Raw genomic sequence first — 20,075 nt, forward strand, 5'->3', positions numbered from 1 at the left:
TCTGTCATAATCCAGCATGGATCATGACAGTACCTTGACACATACAGCTAACTGCAATTCCATTCCTGTACCCTACCTTTATCTGTACTTCTGGCTGTAATCTATGTATATTACTCTGTGTATATTTGTATTATCTAGTGCGCCTTTCGGCAATTAAAGTATCAATTAATTTTGGGCTGCTCTTTTATCTCGAATCCCGATTTCGAACGTCCGTGAGTCCGGCTAGTACTTATACGCTACCTGGGGTTGGTTTCTGACACGATATAAGCTTGATAACAGACTGGGCTTATATCTAACGAGGAACTGGTGGCAGCATACAGTTCTGGTGTTATTGGGGGATCCTAGCAGTGATGGACCGGAGGTTTATATATACAGTGGGGCAAAAAAGTATTTAGTCAGTCAGCAATAGTGCAAGTTCCACCACTTAAAAAGATGAGAGGCGTCTGTAATTTACATCATAGGTAGACCTCAACTATGGGAGACAAACTGAGAAAAAAAAATCCAGAAAATCACATTGTTTGTTTTTTTTTCATTTTATTTGCATATTATGGTGGAAAATAAGTATTTGGTCAGAAACAAGCAATCAAGATTTCTGGCTCTCACAGACCTGTAACTTCTTCTTTAAGAGTCTCCTCTTTCCTCCACTCATTACCTGTAGTAATGGCACCTGTTTAAACTTGTTATCAGTATAAAAAGACACCTGTGCACACCCTCAAACAGTCTGACTCCAAACTCCACTATGGTGAAGACCAAAGAGCTGTCAAAGGACACCAGAAACAAAATTGTAGCCCTGCACCAGGCTGGGAAGACTGAATCTGCAGTAGCCAACCAGCTTGGAGTGAAGAAATCAACTGTGGGAGCAATAATTAGAAAATGGAAGACATACAAGACCACTGATAATCTCCCTCGATCTGGTGCTCCACGCAAAATCCCACCCCGTGGGGTCAGAATGATCACAAGAACGGTGAGCAAAAATCCCAGAACCACGCGGGGGGACCTAGTGAATGAACTGCAGAGAGCTGGGACCAATGTAACAAGGCCTACCATAAGTAACACACTACGCCACCATGGACTCAGATCCTGCAGTGCCAGACGTGTCCCACTGCTTAAGCCTGTACATGTCCGGGCCGTCTGAAGTTTGCTAGAGAGCATTTGGATGATCCAGAGGAGTTTTGGGAGAATGTCCTATGGTCTGATGAAACCAAACTGGAACTGTTTGGTAGAAACACAACTTGTCGTGTTTGGAGGAAAAAGAATACTGAGTTGCATCCATCAAACACCATACCTACTGTAAAGCATGGTGGTGGAAACATCATGCTTTGGGGCTGTTTCTCTGCAAAGGGGCCAGGACGACTGATCCGGGTACATGAAAGAATGAATGGGGCCATGTATCGTGAGATTTTGAGTGCAAACCTCCTTCCATCAGCAAGGGCATTGATGATGAAACGTGGCTGGGTCTTTCAACATGACAATGATCCAAAGCACACCGCCAGGGCAACGAAGGAGTGGCTTCGTAAGAAGCATTTCAAGGTCCTGGAGTGGCCTAGCCAGTCTCCAGATCTCAACCCTATAGAAAACCTTTGGAGGGAGTTGAAAGTCCATGTTGCCAAGCGAAAAGCCAAAAGCATCACTGCTCTAGAGGAGATCTGCATGGAGGAATGGGCCAACATACCAACAACAGTGTGTGGCAACGTTGTGAAGACTTACAGAAAACGTTTGACCTCTGTCATTGCCAACAAAGGATATATCACAAAGTATTGAGATGAAATTTTGTTTCTGACCAAATACTTATTTTCCACCATAATATGCAAATAAAATGAAAAAAAAACAGACAATGTGATTTTCTGGATTTTTTTTTCTCAGTTTGTCTCCCATAGTTGAGGTCTACCTATGATGTAAATTACAGACGCCTCTCATCTTTTTAAGTGGTGGAACTTGCACTATTGCTGACTGACTAAATACTTTTTTGCCCCACTGTATATATATTCCCGGCCTGGGACTGGTGATATATACCGCCCTTACTGCGGAGTACCTCGATAACCAGTACGTAACAGGGCTGCCTCTCCAGTGGCTACTTATCCTAGGTGCAATTCCCTGACTGACCTGAGGGTAGGGGGCACCGGAGAGCTGTAACTGTGTAAGCTCCGTCACAGATTGGTGATGGCAGGGAGATATCCATATGCCACCGGCTCTCGTTTTCCTCACACAAGGCATTTAAGTCTCCTCATACTGGAGTGCCAGATTGGACATGTCACTCTCCACAAGAAAAAACCTTATCCCAGTTTTTGCCATATTATTTTCCTGTCATTTATACATTTGTCATTTGCTTAAAATAAAATGAATGTATGTAGATTATGTGGACCATGGTAAACCTGGTCTAAATAATTTATTACAAAATGTACTACTCAAACTGCACGTCCTATGGTTATATGTTAAGCTGTACAAAAATTATGAGCAAAATAACAAATTCACTTCAACTACTTGTATAGGTTGAAAAACTGGACATTATTACATAAAGTAGTTCAATAAATTTCAAAGAAGTTTTCTTTTGTTTATGGTTGTCTTAATTTGTTACAGGGGCTGCACGGTTACCTCCTGCAGCAAAAATGGAGACCTACTTCAAGAACAGTGCAGAAAGCAAAAAAAAGCAGTGAGTTTCATGTTACTTAATTCTGTGAAAAAACAAATAGGCTTTCTACAGGAAACCTTCTTAAGTCAATGATGAAGTAATGAGTGAGTACTGTCACTAATGGACCTTGTAGATGCTAGTATGTCCAACAATAGATCTGTTTGAGAGTCAAATCGGGAATGAAGTTGGGTAGATAGTAGGAGTAGACATACCATTGGTGCAACCTGTGTGGCCGCACAGGGGCCCAAAACTTAAGGGGGCCGATTTCCACCCCCAAAGCAGGGGGAATTGTGCATTATAATGAACTACAGTATTGGACTGCAAAGGGCCCATATATTGTCCATGTACAGGGCCCCTTTTCTGTCTGTGGCAACCAGTGGTAGGTAGGGATGAGATCCATAGATATGAGAGGCAGTTCAACTGCTTACTCTCTTCCCCATTTTCATTGCTCTTCACAGAAAACACTTGAATGATTAATTTGACTCTTGTTATGTTTTCTTAGGAAAGTTACCACTTGCATAGAAAAAAGGCACAGATTTAGTTCTCAGATTAGAGTTTAGCAACAAAACAGGAAAATAAGAGTAAAACAAAATATTTGGCATTGTATCATATTAATGTTTTCTTTCTAATGGAAAAATGTGCTGTAGATTTATGTAGTCATCGCTTTTATAAATAGTGGCTAGTTATGATCTTCAGATATATATTTCTTCTAGAAAAGATTCTACTAAATACAGTTAACTGGGTATACTGCCCAAATTCTAATATAAATAAAGAAACAATAACCAAAAGTGACACATGCATGGTCATAGAGAGAGCACATATAGCACATGGGCGGAGGAAAACCATAGCAACGATTTTCCATTTGGCCCAAGAAGTTATGAGGCAGATGGGAGACCATAGTAAAGATTTTCCATTTGGCCCAGGAAGTTATGACTTTTTTCCGCTGTGATTTTAAAAAGATACAGCAGCATAAATGGCCACATCGAATCTGCCCCAAATTGCTTTCTTTTAATTTTTAAGTTAGGATAAATTTAAGAATATTTGAGGCTTATTTAAACTGTTCATATCTTTTTAGGTGACTTTTTAGTTCTGACTTGTTTTTTCAGTTGTCTCTAAAAATAGGGGTCTCCCATAAATTTCACACAAAGAGAAAGGTAGATCTTGCTTCCCTATATCTCTGTGGCAAGGAAGATTTTATACAAAAGTGCAGAGCAGTGTAGCTGTGAATCCATAAATAAAACACGACATACAGCTTGATCTCGCTCATTTGATAGAAGATGTGTTAAAGTTATCTAGGCTATCTGAAAATAACTTATTTAAAAGTTTTTGTTGTACCTCTAAAAATTGTTCCAGAGTACATCCCTTCTGTCTGCTGCCAGTTTCCAGTGTAATTGCTTTTTAGCAGTTGAGCCACTGAGAAAGATTTCAGTAAGTGGTTGTCACGATCCATTTCTGGATCTGTGTCAGTTTGGGCTGCTATGATTTAAACTTTTTTCCTTTTGGGCCATTGGGGGGTTAATGTCAGTTTTTGCCCCCGGTGGCCGCTGGTGTTACTGTATGTTTTGATAGTCTGGGGATGCAGCTGGTGACCACTCCCATCTTCCTATATAAGCTCACCTGGTACACAAGCTGACTGTTGGTAATAGCAGGTCCTTTGCAAACCAACCTTTGAGAAGAGAGTAGCTATCTGGAGCAGTGCTTTTTGCAGCCTATCTGGAGCAGTAGTGTTTCTGCTGAAAGCTGAGTTTGGGTACCTTACTCTGCTGCCTCGGAGCATTGGCAGCAGAGAAAGCTAAGTAGTTTGTTGTTCCCCAGCTGTTATTTTCCCTTGTGTTGTATTAGAGCAGCGGTGGGACTAGTGTCCGCACTTACCAATTCCCTACTGAGGGATAGGAGCAGGGTGAGTGAGGGCTGAGGTATCCTGGTCGGCGACGTGAGGAGAGTTCAGGGCTCTTTCTTAGGGGAGTGCAGGAGGTGTAAACTTCCCCGTTCCCTATTGTAGGGCCCACCGTTGTAATTGTGTCCCCGGTGTTCCCTTGTTTTGTCTTGTGGTTTTGTGACCGACCGTTCGTCGGGTCGCGTCACGCAGGGCCAGTCACATCGTGACATTATTACCAACCCACACTTTTTTTCTGGTGAGCCATGGCCCAAATGCAGGCCTTTGCCACACTGCTTCAGTCCCTCACTGATAAGCTTAAGGTGCTGCAGGGTGAGGTGGTGCAGCAGCTACAGCAGTTAGCTGGGTTCTGGGTCTCGGCTCAGGTGCAGGCTCAACCACAACCCAAGATATCTCTCCCTGACAGGTTTGCTGGAGTTACCCCCAGTAATGCCCATACTCAACTCTTTCCTCAGGTCGGCGCTCTGGAGATTTGTGGTGCCTCCGGAGCCTACGTTGTCACCTCCATCTACCCACGTTTGCCACAAACCTGAGAGTCAGGTGGTTGCTGAGAAGAACTCTGGTGGATCTAGGCATCCTCACTGTAGGTGGGTTTTCCGGTGAGGTGTGGTGTTGAGGGTCCAGAGGCCCCTCATTGTAAAGGGGTACTGTCACAATCCATATCTGGATCTGAGTCAGTTTGGACTGCTATGATTGTTACCACGGCTGGTCAGGAGAAAAATCTTCAGGAGTGGACCCTCTGGACCGTGGCACCGAGGGGCAACGGGCGAGCTGCCAGGTGGAGCCGACCCCTATACAGGGATCGTTAGGAGCAGGCCCAGGGGTTCGGGTACCATGATAGCCGGTACCGAGAGGGGCGGCTCAGGACGGACTGGAGTAGGAGTGCGGGACTGAAGCGTAGACAACAGAGCAGGATCACTGGAGACTAGACCGGAGTAGGACTGCAGGACTGGAGCATAGACAACAGGATGGAGCAGGAACACGGGAGGCAGGACTGGAGTAGGACTGTAGGACTGGAGTGTGGATAGCAGGATGGAGTAGGAACACCGGAGGCAGGACTGGAGTAGGACTGAAGGACAGGCGTGTGGATAGCTGATTGGAGCAGGAACACCGGAGGCAGGACTGGAGTAGGACTTAAGGACTGAAGTGTGGATAGCAGGGTGGAGCAGGAACACTGGAGGCAGGACTGGAGTGTAGATAGCTGGACCCACGGAGCACTGGACTGCGGGGCTACTGCAGGGACCACGGAAGGCGTGACTGTGAGACTGCAGAGAGCACACGAGGAAACAGGGCCCAGTGTGCTAGCAAACACAACGATCAGGTGCCTCCCTCAGGGGGGAGCGGCCTGATATGGCCCTGTCAGGTCTGCCATTGGTCTGTAGGTGCTTCCGGGTCAGGGCATTGCTGGAGCACAAGTAACAGGAGGGAGGCACGGCTGCGGCCTATGGCGCATGCGCATTGCATGCAGAGACCCCGTCGGCTGCGAGCCTGTCAGAAGGGACTGCCGTGGCTGTCAGGTGGCCGTCTGTTATTTTCCGTGGTGTTGTATTAGTGCAGCGGTGGGACTAGTGACTTACCAATTCCCTACTGAGGGATAGGAGCAGGGTGAGTGAGGGCTGAGGTATCCTGGTCGGCGACATGAGGAGAGTTCAGGGCTCTTTCCTAGGGGAGTGCAGGAGGTGTCCACTTCCCCGTTCCCTATTGTAGGGCCCACCGTTGTAATTGTGTCCCCGGTGTCCCCTTGTTTTGTCTTGTGGTTTTGTGACCGACCGATCATCGGGTCGCGTCACGCAGGGCCAGTCACATCGTGACAGTGGGTAGGGGTTTTCCCTTCACCCATGACAGCACACCTGAGAGAGGGATCCGCCCTGCCAGGACAGGAACCTACTGAAATATAAGGGGCGGCACCTCTCCCCCGCTTCAGTTGGGTTCCTGTCCTGGAAGGAAATCCCCCTGACAGCGGTGCCTATCATAGGAAAAGGTCCCAGGCCCATCCCGGCGTGGGAAGAACAGGGTGCCTCACCTGTAGTGCCAGCGGTCGGGTGCTGGAAGCACAGTCCCCGGAGATTCCTGGGGCTCTGGGTTCGTGTGGGCGCGGGCGGCGGCTCCCGGTGGCTCCTGGAGGCTCCACCGCGCCTCCCTCCCCTAGCGCATGCCCGCGGTCTCGCTCCCCCAGAGCGCCTACCGAGGAAGGGCTGCAGGCGTCTTCTGGCCGCTGACGTCAGCGGTGCAGGGCATCCTGGGGCGCACCGGCTGACGTCAGTTAGGCGACGGCAACATGGCGCCGGGTGTGAAGCCGGCCGGCCTTTCCTGAGAAGAAGATGCAGCGGTCGGCCGGCGGTCACAGGGGGGAGGGGAGGAAATGCTCACCAGGACCGAGGCAGCCTATTTAAAGGAGGATGGCGGTCGGCACGGATGGGTAACCATTGGGTCAGAGCAGGTGCGGTCACCGTCTCCACCGTCTCTGCCGCCTTCACAACCCTCCATCCACAAGCATGGCAGCCGATCGAACAGCAGTCGTCCCAGCCATAGGTCGGTGGAATCATCGAGATCTAGAGAACACAGATCTCGTGCTCCTCCACAGCCTCCGAGTCCGGTACCCTTGATTACGGGTGGTGAGTGATCTTCGTGAATGTTAGCAAGCTGTTAATAGGGGCCTTCTTTGTATGCTTAAATTCCTTAGGAGACACCCAAGAAAGCAGGGAGTAAGAAGAACAACAGAGATTGTGCCATATGTAAAAGCCCCCTCGCAAGAGACTGGCAGAAGGACCTTTGCGCCAGCTGTATCCAGCGAACCATGGCAGAGGAAGCGCCAAGTTTCGTAACCAACCTTAGATCAGTTATCAGGTCGGAGATGGAAGGCTCGCTTAAAGCATTGTTAAAAAAAGGGAAAAAGAGTAGGAAGACTCCCCCTAGCTCTATCTCAGACTCATCCTCGGCCTTATCTCAGGCCGAACACCCATCCTCCTCCTCAGACAGTGACACGGGTGGCAAACCGTGTTTTCCAGTAGAAGATACAGATGCTCTCTTTAAGGCCATCAGAGTGACGATGGGCCTACAGGAGGAAAAAACGGCTAGGTCCCTGAAAGACGTCATGTTTGGGGGACTACAAGAGAGAAAGAAACTGACCTTTCCAGTCAAAGAAAAGGTCCAAGCACTCATTGAGAGAGAATGGAGGAAGCCCGAGAGGTCAGGGGCTCTTCCCTCCGCCTCCAAGAGGAAATACCCCTTTGAGCATATGGGCACAAAAATATGGGACAAAGTCCCAAAGATTGACGCGGCGGTGTCCAGGTCATCCAAAAAATCGGCTCTGCCCTTGGAAGACTCAGGGGTACTTAAGGACCTGCTAGATAAAAAAGCAGATTCCTACTTAAGACATGCATGGGAAGCAGCAGCAGGAGGATTGAAGCCTGCCATAGCCGGCACCTGCACGGCTCGTTCCCTAATGATTTGGCTGCAGCAATTAGAAGAGAGACTGGTTTCAAAAGTCTCTAGAGAAAAAATACTAGCAGATATATACCTTCTGCATGGGGCGTCAGCTTTTTTTGTGGACACCTCTGCTGATTCTATGAGATTGACAGCTAGGGCAGCAGGATTATGAAACACTGCCAGGCGCGCATTGTGGCTTAAGGGCTGTCCAGGAGATCTGCAGTCTAAAGCTAAGCTGTCCTCTCTCCCATGCGATGGTCGTTTTTTATTCGGGAAAAACCTAGATGACATCCTAGAGGAGGCAAGTGACAGAAAGAAAGGCTTCCCCAGGTTTCCAGCAGATCAGAGGAAGCCGCCCTTTCGGAGAGGAAAATTCTATAGGGGCTGTCCCCCGTGGGATAGAAGGAGACGGGAAGATAAAAGGAAAAAGGAATCCGGTTTTATGTTTGATGGAGCCACCTCCACTTCCAAGAAATCCCCACAATGACGCCAGTATTCCGGTAGGAGGGAGATTGGTGCTCTTTTCCCAGGCCTGGGAAAACATCTCTTCCAATGCCTGGATCCTAAGCATCGTAAGGGAAGGCCTAAAGATTCCTTTTTCACAGCAGCTGAAAACAGCATTTGTCATTACCCCTATCAGGAAGGCGATAGAAGAACAGTTGGCCTTAGAATCGGAAATCCTGAGCCTGCTAGACAAGCAGGTTCTTTCCGAAGTCCCAAGCGCACAGGAGAGATCAGGGTTCTACTCGCCCCTCTTCCTGATAAAAAAAATGGACAAGTCATTCAGAACGATCATAAACCTCAGAGGCCTCAATCAGTGGATAGAAAATCAGACTTTCAAGATGGAGTCGGTAACTACAGCCACAAAACTGCTGCATCACTATTGTTTCATGGCCGTAGTCGATTTAAAGGATGCATACTATCACATCTCCATCCACCCAGGCTATCAAAAATACTTAAGAGTGGCCCTCTATATCCAGGGCATTCTGAGACATTTTCAATTCAGGGCCCTTCCATTCGGCATATCCATAGCCCCAAGAGTTTTTACCAAAGTCGTAGCGGAAATGACAGCCTTCCTCCGAATTCACAACACGGTCATAATACCCTATTTGGATGATTTCCTGATAGTGGGCAGCTCAGAAGACCATTGTACTGTACAGTTGAGATGAGTGACCGACACCCTACAAGAACTGGGGTGGATGGTAAATGTCAAAAAATCAAGGTTACAGCCCCTAAAAAAACAGACTTTTCTAGGGTTTATCCTGTATTCCGAGCAACAAGCCTGTCTACTACCAGAGGCCAAGATAGAGAAGGTGAGGAATGTGACCTTGGCGGCCCTAGACCAACCCCACATGACCCTGAGGAACGCGATGTCCTTGTTAGGTACCCTGACGTCCTGTATCCCGGCGGTCAGGTGGGCACGATTCCACACCAGACAGCTTCAAGGGGAAATTCTAGCATCACAAAGATCGCTGAGAGGGCGTTTAGAAGGAAGGCTGGAGCTTTCCTTAGAGGTCAGGAACTCGCTCAACTGGTGGTTAGACAGGACAAACTTGGCATCAGGGATGCTATGGGACAAACCAGTGACCGACATAATCCTGACAGATGCGAGCTCCTCAGGGTGGGGGGCGCACCTAAGAGGTCATGCGGCCCAGGGGTCCTGGGGGCCTCAAGAACGGGGCACATCTTCCAACTTGAGAGAACTGTGGGCAGTGAGCAAAGCCCTAAGAGACTTTATTCCCCTACTCAGTGGCCGCAATGTCCGTATCATGTCGAACAACAAAGTAACAGTGGCATACATCAATCATCAGGGGGTCATAGAATCATAGAATCGTAGAGTTGGAAGGGACCTCCTGGGCCCTCTGGTCCACCCCCCTGCTCAAAGCAGGATTCGCTAAATCATCCCAGACAGATGTCTGTCCAGTGTTATGAATGAGTCACCGTAGGAGGCAAAAACAGAAATACTAGCTAAGTCCAGAAAACCAGAGAAGTTAACAGCTATCGGATTGCAGACCCCTGAACCTATCAACAACAACTAGCAGTAGCCGTGGGGGGTTCCTACGGCGCCCTAGACACCTCGATCAAAGCCGGAGAACTAAATAGCCTAAAGACAGAAAGGGAAATCTAAACTGCCCCAGAGCAGACCCCAAAGCAATAGGCAGCCCCCAACATATAATGACGGTGAAGCAAGATGGAAAAACATTCACACAGATAGAAAGATAGGCTGAGCAAATGATGGGGCCCAAGCTAACTAAATAGGACAGGACAGAAAAGCTGCTGTCTGCAATCCGCCAAAACCCCATCAAAACAAGAGCCAACAGACTGATAGGGAAAAAAGCCCTGAAGACGCTAAGCTTCAAAAAGACTATATCAGTACTCAGGTATTTTCTGAAGACAGAGCAAAAAGGAATTCAGCTCACCCCAGCAGGGAATGGCAGAAATCCAGAAAAACAAGGCAAAACAAAACCAAAACACAAATGCAAAAAGCAGAGCAGAAAACTTAGCTTTTGAGGAGCAGGAATCAGACTGGTCTCCTAGAATCCCTCAGAGAAATCACCAGCAAGACAGAAGGGCGTCGGCTGCCTTATATCCAGTCAGCAAATCCAGTCACCCAGTCATCATCATCCTGCTCAGGTGCTTGGTAATCAGCCTCACTACCTTCCTTCACCAGAAGATGGAGTTCATCAGACCTCAATGGTGAAGGGGAAAATGAACTCACAACAGTACCTCCCCCTTGAGGAGGGGTCACCAAACCCTCATCCACGCCACCAGGGCGATCAGGGTGAGCCCGATGAAAGGCACGCACCAATCTTTTGGCATGAATATCAGAGGCAGAGACCCAGGAATTATCCTCCTGACCATAACCCTGCCACTTAACCAAATACTGGAGTCTCCGTCTAGCCAGACGGGAATCCAGTATCTTCTCTACCTCATATTCCATGTTACCTTCAACCAATACAGGGTCCGGAGGTGCCACCCCAGGAACAACTGGTTCAACAAACCTCTTCAACAAGGACTTATGAAACACATTATGGATTTTAAATGTGACAGGAAGAGCCAAACGAAAAGAGACCGGATTAATAATCTCCAAAATCTTGTAAGGTCCAATAAATCAAGGCTTAAACTTAGGAGAAGCCACCTTCATAGCGATATTTTTTGATGATAACCAAACCATATCACCAACCTTAAACTGGGGACCAATGGTCCTATGTCGGTTGGAAAACCGCTGGGCCTTTTCCTGGGAGAGAGGTAACTTATCCACCACTTGGTCCCAGATCTGGTGCATTCTCTCCACCACAGTGTCAACATCTGGGCAGGCAGAAGGCTCCACCTGCCCTGAAGAAAATCGAGGCTGAAACCCAAAGTTACAAAAAAAAGGTGACATCAAAGTGGCAGAACTAGCTCTATTATTTAAAGCAAATTCGGCCAAGGGCAAAAATGAAACCCAATCATTCTGATCAGCGGAAATAAAACATCTCAAATACGACTCCAAGGTCTGGTTTGTTCTCTCCGTCTGCCCATTGGTCTGAGGGTGAAAAGCAGAGGAGAAGGACAACTGAATACCCAGCTTGGAACAGAAAGTCCTCCAAAATCTAGACACAAACTGAACTCCTCTGTCAGTTACAATGTTCTCAGGAATCCCGTGCAAGCGAACCACCTGTTGCAAAAACAGGGGCACCAACTCAGAAGATGATGGCAACTTAGGGAGTGGTACAAGATGAACCATCTTAGAGAACCTATCACAAATCACCCAAATAACAGTCATTCTCTGAGAGACAGGCATATCAGAGATGAAATCTATTGAAATATGGGTCCATGGCCTCCTGGTGACCGGCAAGGGCATCAACAACCCACTAGAGCGAGAACAAGGTTTAGATCGAGAGCAAGTCCCACAGGACTGCACAAAATTCCTGACATCACGAGACAAGGCGGGCCACCAAAAAGACTGACTCACCAGATCTCTAGTACCAAAAATACCTGGATGACCAGCCAATGCAGAGCAATGAACTTCAGACATCACTCTCTTCTTCCACTGGTCAGGAACATACAACTTTCCACTGGGACAACGCTCAGGTTTGTCCTCCTGGAACTCTTCCAGAGCACGTCTCAAATTGGGCGAGATGGCAGAAAGAACTACCCCTTCGCCTAAGATGGTAGCAGGCTTGGTCACCACAGGAGAATCAGCAAAGAAGCTCCTAGAGAGAGCGTCAGCCTTGACATTCTTAGTGCCAGGAAGAAAAGAGACCACAAAATCAAAACGTGTAAAAAACAAGGCCCACCTAGCCTGTCTAGGGTTCAAGCGTTTGGCCGACTCCAGGTAAATCAAATTCTTGTGGTCAGTGAGGACCACGATTTGATGTTTAGCTCCCTCCAACCAATGTCTCCACTCCTCAAATGCCCATTTCATGGCTAACAGTTCCCGATTCCCCACATCATAGTTACGTTCAGATGGAGAGAACTTTCGGGAAAAGAAAGCACAGGGATTCATTTTAGATGTTACAGGATCCTTTTGGGACAAAACAGCTCCTGCACCAATCTCAGAAGCGTCCACCTCTACCTGGAACGGGAGTGAGACATCAGGTTGCCGCAAAACCGGGGCAGAAGTGAATCTTCGCTTCAGCTCCTGAAAGGAAGAAACAGCCTCCGGAGACCAATTCAACACATCAGCAGCACCCTACTTAGTCAGATCAGTCAATGGCTTGGCAATACTAGAAAATTTTGCTATAAATTTCCGATAAAAATTAGCAAAACCCGAAAACTTCTGGAGGGCCTTCAAAGAAGTGGGCTGAACCCAATCATAAATGGCCTGTACCTTGGCCGGGTACATTTCAATAGTTGACGGAGACAAAATAAATCCCAAAAATGAAATCCTCTGTACCTCAAAAAGGCATTTCGATCCTTTGACATACAGGGAATTCTCCCTCAAGATCCGGAACACAGTCCGAACATGTTCCACATGAGAATCCCAATCCTTGGAGAAGATCAAAATATCATCCAGATAGATAATCAAAAATGTATCCACAAAGTCCCGGAAAATGTCGTTCATGAAGCACTGGAAGACAGAAGGGGCATTAGTGAGCCCAAAAGGCATCACCAGGTACTCAAAATGTCCCTCTGGAGTATTAAACGCCGTCTTCCATTCATCCCCATGCTTAATGCAGATAAGATTATACGCCCCCCTGAGGTCAAGCTTGGTAAACCAGCAAGCACCTTTAACTCTGGAGAATAGATCCGAAATCAGGGGTGACGGATACTGATATTTAATAGTAATTTTGTTGAGGGCACGATAATCAATACAAGGCCTTAATGAACCATCCTTTTTGGCCACGAAAAAAAAAACGGCACCTAAGGGTGAAGAGGATGGTCTAATATGACCCTTCTCCAACGCCTCCTTAATATAGGATCGCATAGCCTCGTGCTCAGGTACAGATAAATTGAAGAGCCGACCCTTGGGAAATTTACACCCAGGGCTCAGTTCAATTGCACAGTCATAACTCCTATGAGGAGGCAAAGACGCAGACTCATTCTCACTAAATACATCATAAAAGTCCGCCAAATAGTCAGGAACATCATGCGACTGAGGAGAGGTGGAAAAAAACGGAGCCTCACTAAGGGCACACCGACAACCCCAACTCACCACAGACACAGATTTCCAATCCAAAACTGGATTATGAATTTGCAACCAGGGAAACCCCAGAACAATGGTATCAGGCAAATTATGCAACACCAAAAATCTGCAATTTTCTTGATGGTCTGGGGCGACCCGCATTACCACCTGGGCCCAAAACTGAGGTTTATTTTTCGCCAAAGGAGTAGCATCAATCCCCCTCAAAGGGATAGGCGTCCGCAGAGGTGTCATCGGAAATCCACAACGTTTAGCAAAATCCAAGTCCATTAGGTTCAGGGCTGCTCCCGAATCCACAAAAGCCTTGGCGGAAAATGTGGACAGGGAGCAGATCAGAGTAATTGCCAGAAGAAACTTAGGTTGAACACCACCAACAGAAAACGTGTGTGCAAAACGTTTCTCTCGTTTAGGACAGACAGAAATAATATGCGAGGCATCTCCACAAAAAAAACACAGCTTATTACGCCTTCTGAACTCCTGATGTTGCTCCCTGGACAAAACTCTATCACATTGCATAGATTCAGACATTTGTTCAACAGGTGGCAACACCTCTCATGCGGTTTTGCGTTCACGCAAACGCCGATCAACTTGAATGGCTAATGACATAGAATCGTCAAGAACAGAGGGAACAGGAAATCCCACCACAGTATCTTTTACGGCTTCTGACAAACCCTTCCGAAAGAGAGCTGCCAAGGCATTATCATTCCAGGTAGTAAGGACCGCCCACTTTCGGAATTTTTGACAGTACAATTCTGCAGAATCTTGGCCCTGGCTCAATGCCAACAGGGCCTTTTCAGCCTGATCAATAGCATTAAGTTTGTCATACAACAACCCCAAGGCTTGAAAAAATGCGTTCACATTAGTCAGAATAGGATCATCTGGTTTCAAAGAAAACGCCCAATCCTGGGGATCGCCACGCAGCAAAGAGATGACAATTTTAACCCGCTGCACGGAGCTCCCTGACGAGTTAGGCTTTAAGGCAAAAAATAATTTACAATAATTTTTGAAATTCAGAAATTTAGACCGATCCCCAAAAAACACATCAGGAGTAGGGATCTTTGGTTCAGCAGCATGTGAATGAGCAAGGTAGGCGGAAATTCCCCGCACTTCCGCAGCGAGCTGCTCCACACGATCAGACAATTGCTTTATCTCCATTGAGAGAAAAAAAAAATTCCCCCTACGGCCTCAGAGATATAGAGGTAAAAATACAGTGGGGCAAAAAAGTATTTAGTCAGTCAGCAATAGTGCAAGTTCCACCACTTAAAAAGATGAGAGGCGTCTGTAATTTACATCATAGGTAGACCTCAACTATGGGAGACAAACTGAGAAAAAAAAATCCAGAAAATCACATTGTCTGTTTTTTTTTCATTTTATTTGCATATTATGGTGGAAAATAAGTATTTGGTCAGAAACAAAATTTAATCTCAATACTTTGTGATATATCCTTTGTTGGCAATGACAGAGGTCAAACGTTTTCTGTAAGTCTTCACAAGGTTGCCACACACTGTTGTTGGTATGTTGGCCCATTCCTCCATGCAGATCTCCTCTAGAGCAGTGATGTTTTTGGCTTTTCGCTTGGCAACATGGACTTTCAACTCCCTCCAAAGGTTTTCTATAGGGTTGAGATCTGGAGACTGGCTAGGCCACTCCAGGACCTTGAAATGCTTCTTACGAAGCCACTCCTTAGTTGCCCTGGCGGTGTGCTTTGGATCATTGTCATGTTGAAAGACCCAGCCACGTTTCATCTGCAATGCCCTTGCTGATGGAAGGAGGTTTGCACTCAAAATCTCACGATACATGGCCCCATTCATTCTTTCATGTACCCGGATCAGTCGTCCTGGCCCCTTTGCAGAGAAACAGCCCCAAAGCATGATGTTTCCACCACCATCCTTTACAGTAGGTATGGTGTTTGATGGATGCAACTCAGTATTCTTTTTCCTCCAAACACGACAAGTTGTGTTTCTACCAAACAGTTCCAGTTTGGTTTCATCAGACCATAGGACATTCTCCCAAAACTCCTCTGGATCATCCAAATGCTCTCTAGCAAACTTCAGACGGCCCGGACATGTACAGGCTTAAGCAGTGGGACACGTCTGGCACTGCAGAATCTGAGTCCATGGTGGCGTAGTGTGTTACTTATGGTAGGCCTTGTTACATTGGTCCCAACTCTCTGCAGTTCATTCACTAGGTCCCCCCGCGTGGTTCTGGGATTTTTGCTCACCATTCTTGTGATCATTCTGACCCCACGGGGTGGGATTTTGCGTGGAGCACCAGATCGAGGGAGATTATCAGTGGTCTTGTATGTCTTCCATTTTCTAATTATTGCTCCCACAGTTGATTTCTTCACTCCAAGCTGGTTGGCTATTGCAGATTCAGTCTTCCCAGCCTGGTGCAGGGCTACAATTTTGTTTCTGGTGTCCTTTGACAGCTCTTTGGTCTTCACCATAGTGGAGTTTGGAGTCAGACTGTTTGAGGGTGAGCACAGGTGTCTTTTTATACTGATAACAAGTTTAAACAGGTGCCATTACTACAGGTAATGAGTGGAGGAAAGAGGAGACTCTTAAAGAAGAAGTTACAGGTCTGTGAGAGCCAGAAATCTTGATTGCTTGTTTCTGACCAAATACTTATTTTCCACCATAATATGCAAATAAAATGAAAAAAAAAAACAGACAATGTGATTTTCTGGATTTTTTTTTCTCAGTTTGTCTCCCATAGTTGAGGTCTACCTATGATGTAAATTACAGACGCCTCTCATCTTTTTAAGTGGTGGAACTTGCACTATTGCTGACTGACTAAATACTTTTTTGCCCCACTGTATACACACTTTTTTTTTTTTTTTTTACAATTCTTTCCTGCTATTGAGTACCCTAGGATCTGCGCTATGGCTGGTGATTCTGTTATGAATGAGTCACCGTAGGAGGCAAAAACAGAAATACTAGCTAAGTCCAGAAAACCAGAGAAGTTAGCAGCTATCGGATTGCAGACCCCTGAACCTATCAACAACAACTAGCAGTAGCCGTGGGGGGGTTCCTACGGCGCCCTGGACCCCTCGATCACAGCCGGAGAACTAAATAGCCTAAAGACAGAAAGGGAAATCTAAACTGCCCCAGAGCAGACCCCAAAGCAATAGGCAGCCCCAACATATAATGACGGTGAACCAAGATGGAAAAACACTCACACAGATAGAAAGCAAATGATGGGGCCCAAGCTAACTAAATAGGACAGGATAGAAAAGCTGCTGTCTGCAATCCGCCAAAACCCTATCAAAACAAGAGCCAACAGACTGATAGGGAAAAAAGCCCTGAAGACGCTAGGCTTCAAAAAGACTATATCAGTACTCAGGTATTTTCTGAAGACAGAGCAAAAAGGAATTCAGCTCACCCCAGCAGGGATTGGCAGAAATCCAGAAAAACAAGGCAAAACAAAACCAAAACACAAATGCAAAAAGCAGAGCAGAAAACTTAGCTTTTGAGGAGCAGGAATCAGACTGGTCTCCTAGAATCCCTCAGAGAAATCACCAGCAAGGCAGAAGGGCGTCGGCTGCCTTATATCCAGTCAGCAAATCCAGTCACCCAGTCATCATCATCCTGCTCAGGTGCTTGGTAATCAACCTCACTACCTTCCTTCATCAGAAGAGGGAGTTCATCAGACCTCAATGGTGAAGGGGAAAATGAACTCACAGCACTCCAGCCTCTGTTTGAAGACTTCTATTGAAGGAGAACTCACCACCTCTCGTGGCAGTCTGTTCCACTCATTGATCACTCTAACTGTCAAAAAGGTTTTTCTAATATCTAATCTGTGTCTCCTCCCATTTAGTTTCATCCCATTGCTTCTAGTCTTTCCTTGTGCAAATGAGAATAAAGATAATCCTTCTACAATGTGACAGCCCTTGAAATATTTGTAGACAGCTATTAAGTCTCCTCTCAGTCTTCTCTTTTGCAAGCTAAACATTCCCAAATCCTGCAACCTTTCCTCATAAGACAGGGTTTGCAGACCGGTCACCATTCTGGTCGCTCTTTTCTGAACTTGCTCCAATTTGTTGATGTCTTTTTTAAAATGTGGCGCCCAAAACTGGACACAGTATTCCAGATGAGGTTTGACCAAAGAGGAGTAGAGGGCAATAATGACTTCACGTGATCTAGACTGTATGCTTCTGTTAATACATCCTAGAATTGCATTTGCCTTTTTTGCTGCTGCATCACAATGTTGACTCATATTCAGTCTGTGATCTATTAGTATACCCAAGTCTTTTTTACATGTGCTGTTGCTTAGCCCTATTCCTCCCATTCTGTATATGCTTTTTCCATTTTTATTGGGTACAAGATCTCACTCCCTAATAAAGGCAGCCAGCGACATTTTCCACAGAGCAGAGCAGCACCTACTCTCTCTAACGGCTTTGCATATAAAGGGGATAGAGAATATAGAAGCCGATTTCCTGAGCCGCAATATACTAAGGCAAGGTGAATGGGCTCTAAATCGGTCCATTTTTCAAAAAATAACACGTCTATGGGGGAGCCGGTGATAGTCCTCTTTGCCAACAAAATCAACAGGCAAGTGGAGAGATTCTGTTCATTAAACCCAAGGGAAAAACCATGGGTGGTGGACTCATTACAGATTCCGTGGGACTTCAGGCTAGCCTATGCGTTCCCCCCAGTGACTCTGATCCCAACGGTAGTCAGAAAGATCAGGAAGGATACAGCCAGGGTGATCCTAATAGCCCCATTCTGGCCAAAAAGACCCTGGTTCTCTCTGCTGCGAATGATGTCCCTCTCAGATCCATTGATTCTGCCCGAAATCCCAGACCTGCTAACTCAGGGGCCAATATTCCATGCTCAGGTCAAGAGATTCCATCTGACGGCGTGGAATTTGAAAGGTCGCTTCTAATGGATAGAGGGTTCTCTCCCGGGTTGGTGGTCACCCTGCTAAAAAGTAGGAAACCGGTAATGACTAATATCTATGGCAGAACATGGAATAAATTCCTGCAGTTCTTAGGTAAGCCGTTAGAGCAAGAGCCCCCGATTAGTGCTATCTTGGAGATTTTACAATCAGGATTACAGCTAGGGTTAGCGGTAAATACCCTCAAAGTTCAAGTATCAGCCCTGGGCGCGTTTATAACTGCAATTTGGCAGCAAACAGATTGGTAGCTAGATTTATTAAATCCTGCCATAGGTCCAGACCTATCCCGTTACCAAGAGTAGCTCCATGGGATCTAAACCTGGTATTAGAGGCCCTTACAAAAGAACCATATGAGCCTATTCAACAACTACCCATAAAGTATCTTACCCTAAAAATGATTATTTTAGTGGCCCTTACGTCGGCCCGTAGAGTAAGTGACTTGCAGGCTCTCTCAGTAAATCCACCTTATACACAAGTATTTCAGGACAGGGTAGTATTAAAAACAGACCCCACATATCTGCCTAAGGTAGTATCAGATTTCCATCGAAGTCAGGAGATTGTCCTTCCTTCCTTTTGCGAAAATCCAAAAAATCCAGGGGAGGAAAAATTCCACATTTTGGACGCTAAGAGAGCCCTGCTAGAATATATATCTGTGACTAGCCAATGGAGGAGGTCCCAGTCCCTATTCGTAGCTTTTCAGGGTGCCAGGAAAAGCTATGGAGTGTCAAAAGGCACTATTGCCAGAAGGATTAGGGAGGCCATTAGTATAGCCTACTGAGCTAGTGGTGTTCCGATTCCTGACGGCATCAAGGCTCATTCCACCAGAGCCGTGGCAACCTCCTGGGCTGAAAAGGCAGAGGTATCAATTGATTAAATTTGTAAGGCCGCTACCTGGGCCTCACCATCAACCATCTTTAAGCACTATAGATTAAACCTATCCTCCTCTGCTGACTTAACCTTTGGTAGAAGGGTGCTACAAGTGGTGGTCCCTCCCTAAGGTGTTTCGAAATCTCCAAAAATCTCTCAAGTGTGCTGTCATGGGTGAAGGGAAAACCACCATGGTTACTTACCGGTAGCTGGCTTTTCCAGAACCCATGACCGCACCCGTATATTCCCCCTCCTTTTTTCACCGTATGGGTGTGCACATTAGTAGGGTGTATTTGTGTGATGTGGTGTTGGATAAACATGTAACTAACCGGGAAGTCCTCTCATGCTCTGTAACTGACTGAAGCGGGGGAAAGGTGCCGCCCCTTATATTTCAGTAGGTTCCTGTCCTGGCGGGGCCGATCCCTCTCTCAGGTGTGCTGTCATGGGTTCCGGAAAAACCGTCTACCGGTAAGTAACCATGGTGGTTTTCTCTCTCTGCTCTTGCTCTCCTGTCTAACAAAATCTATACAGGCATAAAGAGAGGCAAGCTTTCAATAAGGGACAGCCAAACTACTGGCTGGGGAAGGGCATGAAAGTTCTAGATACTATTGTCTTGAGAGGATGCTTATGTAAAGTAAACTCCAATCAAAAGAGTAAATGGAAATTTACAGAACATGAAAATCAAGAAAGTTCTTGAACTTATTAGACTGGTATTCGCAATAATGGAAGTT

General features: G+C 46.5%; 1 protein-coding gene and 1 long non-coding RNA gene across 4 annotated transcripts in view; one reads left to right on the plus strand and one right to left on the minus strand.

Annotated features, from left to right (window-relative positions):
• LOC141085916 (dimethylaniline monooxygenase [N-oxide-forming] 2-like) overlaps positions 1–20,075 on the plus strand; it is a 113,669-nt gene that overhangs the window by 85,342 nt on the left and 8,252 nt on the right. For 2 of the 3 annotated variants that reach the window (XM_073571546.1, XM_073571548.1), the window contains 2 exons: positions 2,578–2,650; positions 4,982–5,113. In XM_073571546.1, the coding sequence (XP_073427647.1) occupies positions 2,578–2,650; positions 4,982–5,113 (205 nt within the window). The remainder of the gene's footprint in view (positions 1–2,577; positions 2,651–4,981; positions 5,114–20,075) is intronic. The other variant, XM_073571547.1, reaches the window with a different exon arrangement.
• Positions 1–20,075, minus strand: part of LOC141085918 (uncharacterized) — a 149,871-nt gene that overhangs the window by 53,589 nt on the left and 76,207 nt on the right. The window lies entirely within an intron of this gene.

The sequence above is a fragment of the Dendrobates tinctorius genome, unplaced genomic scaffold (assembly GCF_039654945.1).
Source record: "Dendrobates tinctorius isolate UK_male_01 unplaced genomic scaffold, ASM3965494v1 ptg000029l, whole genome shotgun sequence".
NCBI lineage: Eukaryota > Metazoa > Chordata > Amphibia > Anura > Dendrobatidae > Dendrobates > Dendrobates tinctorius.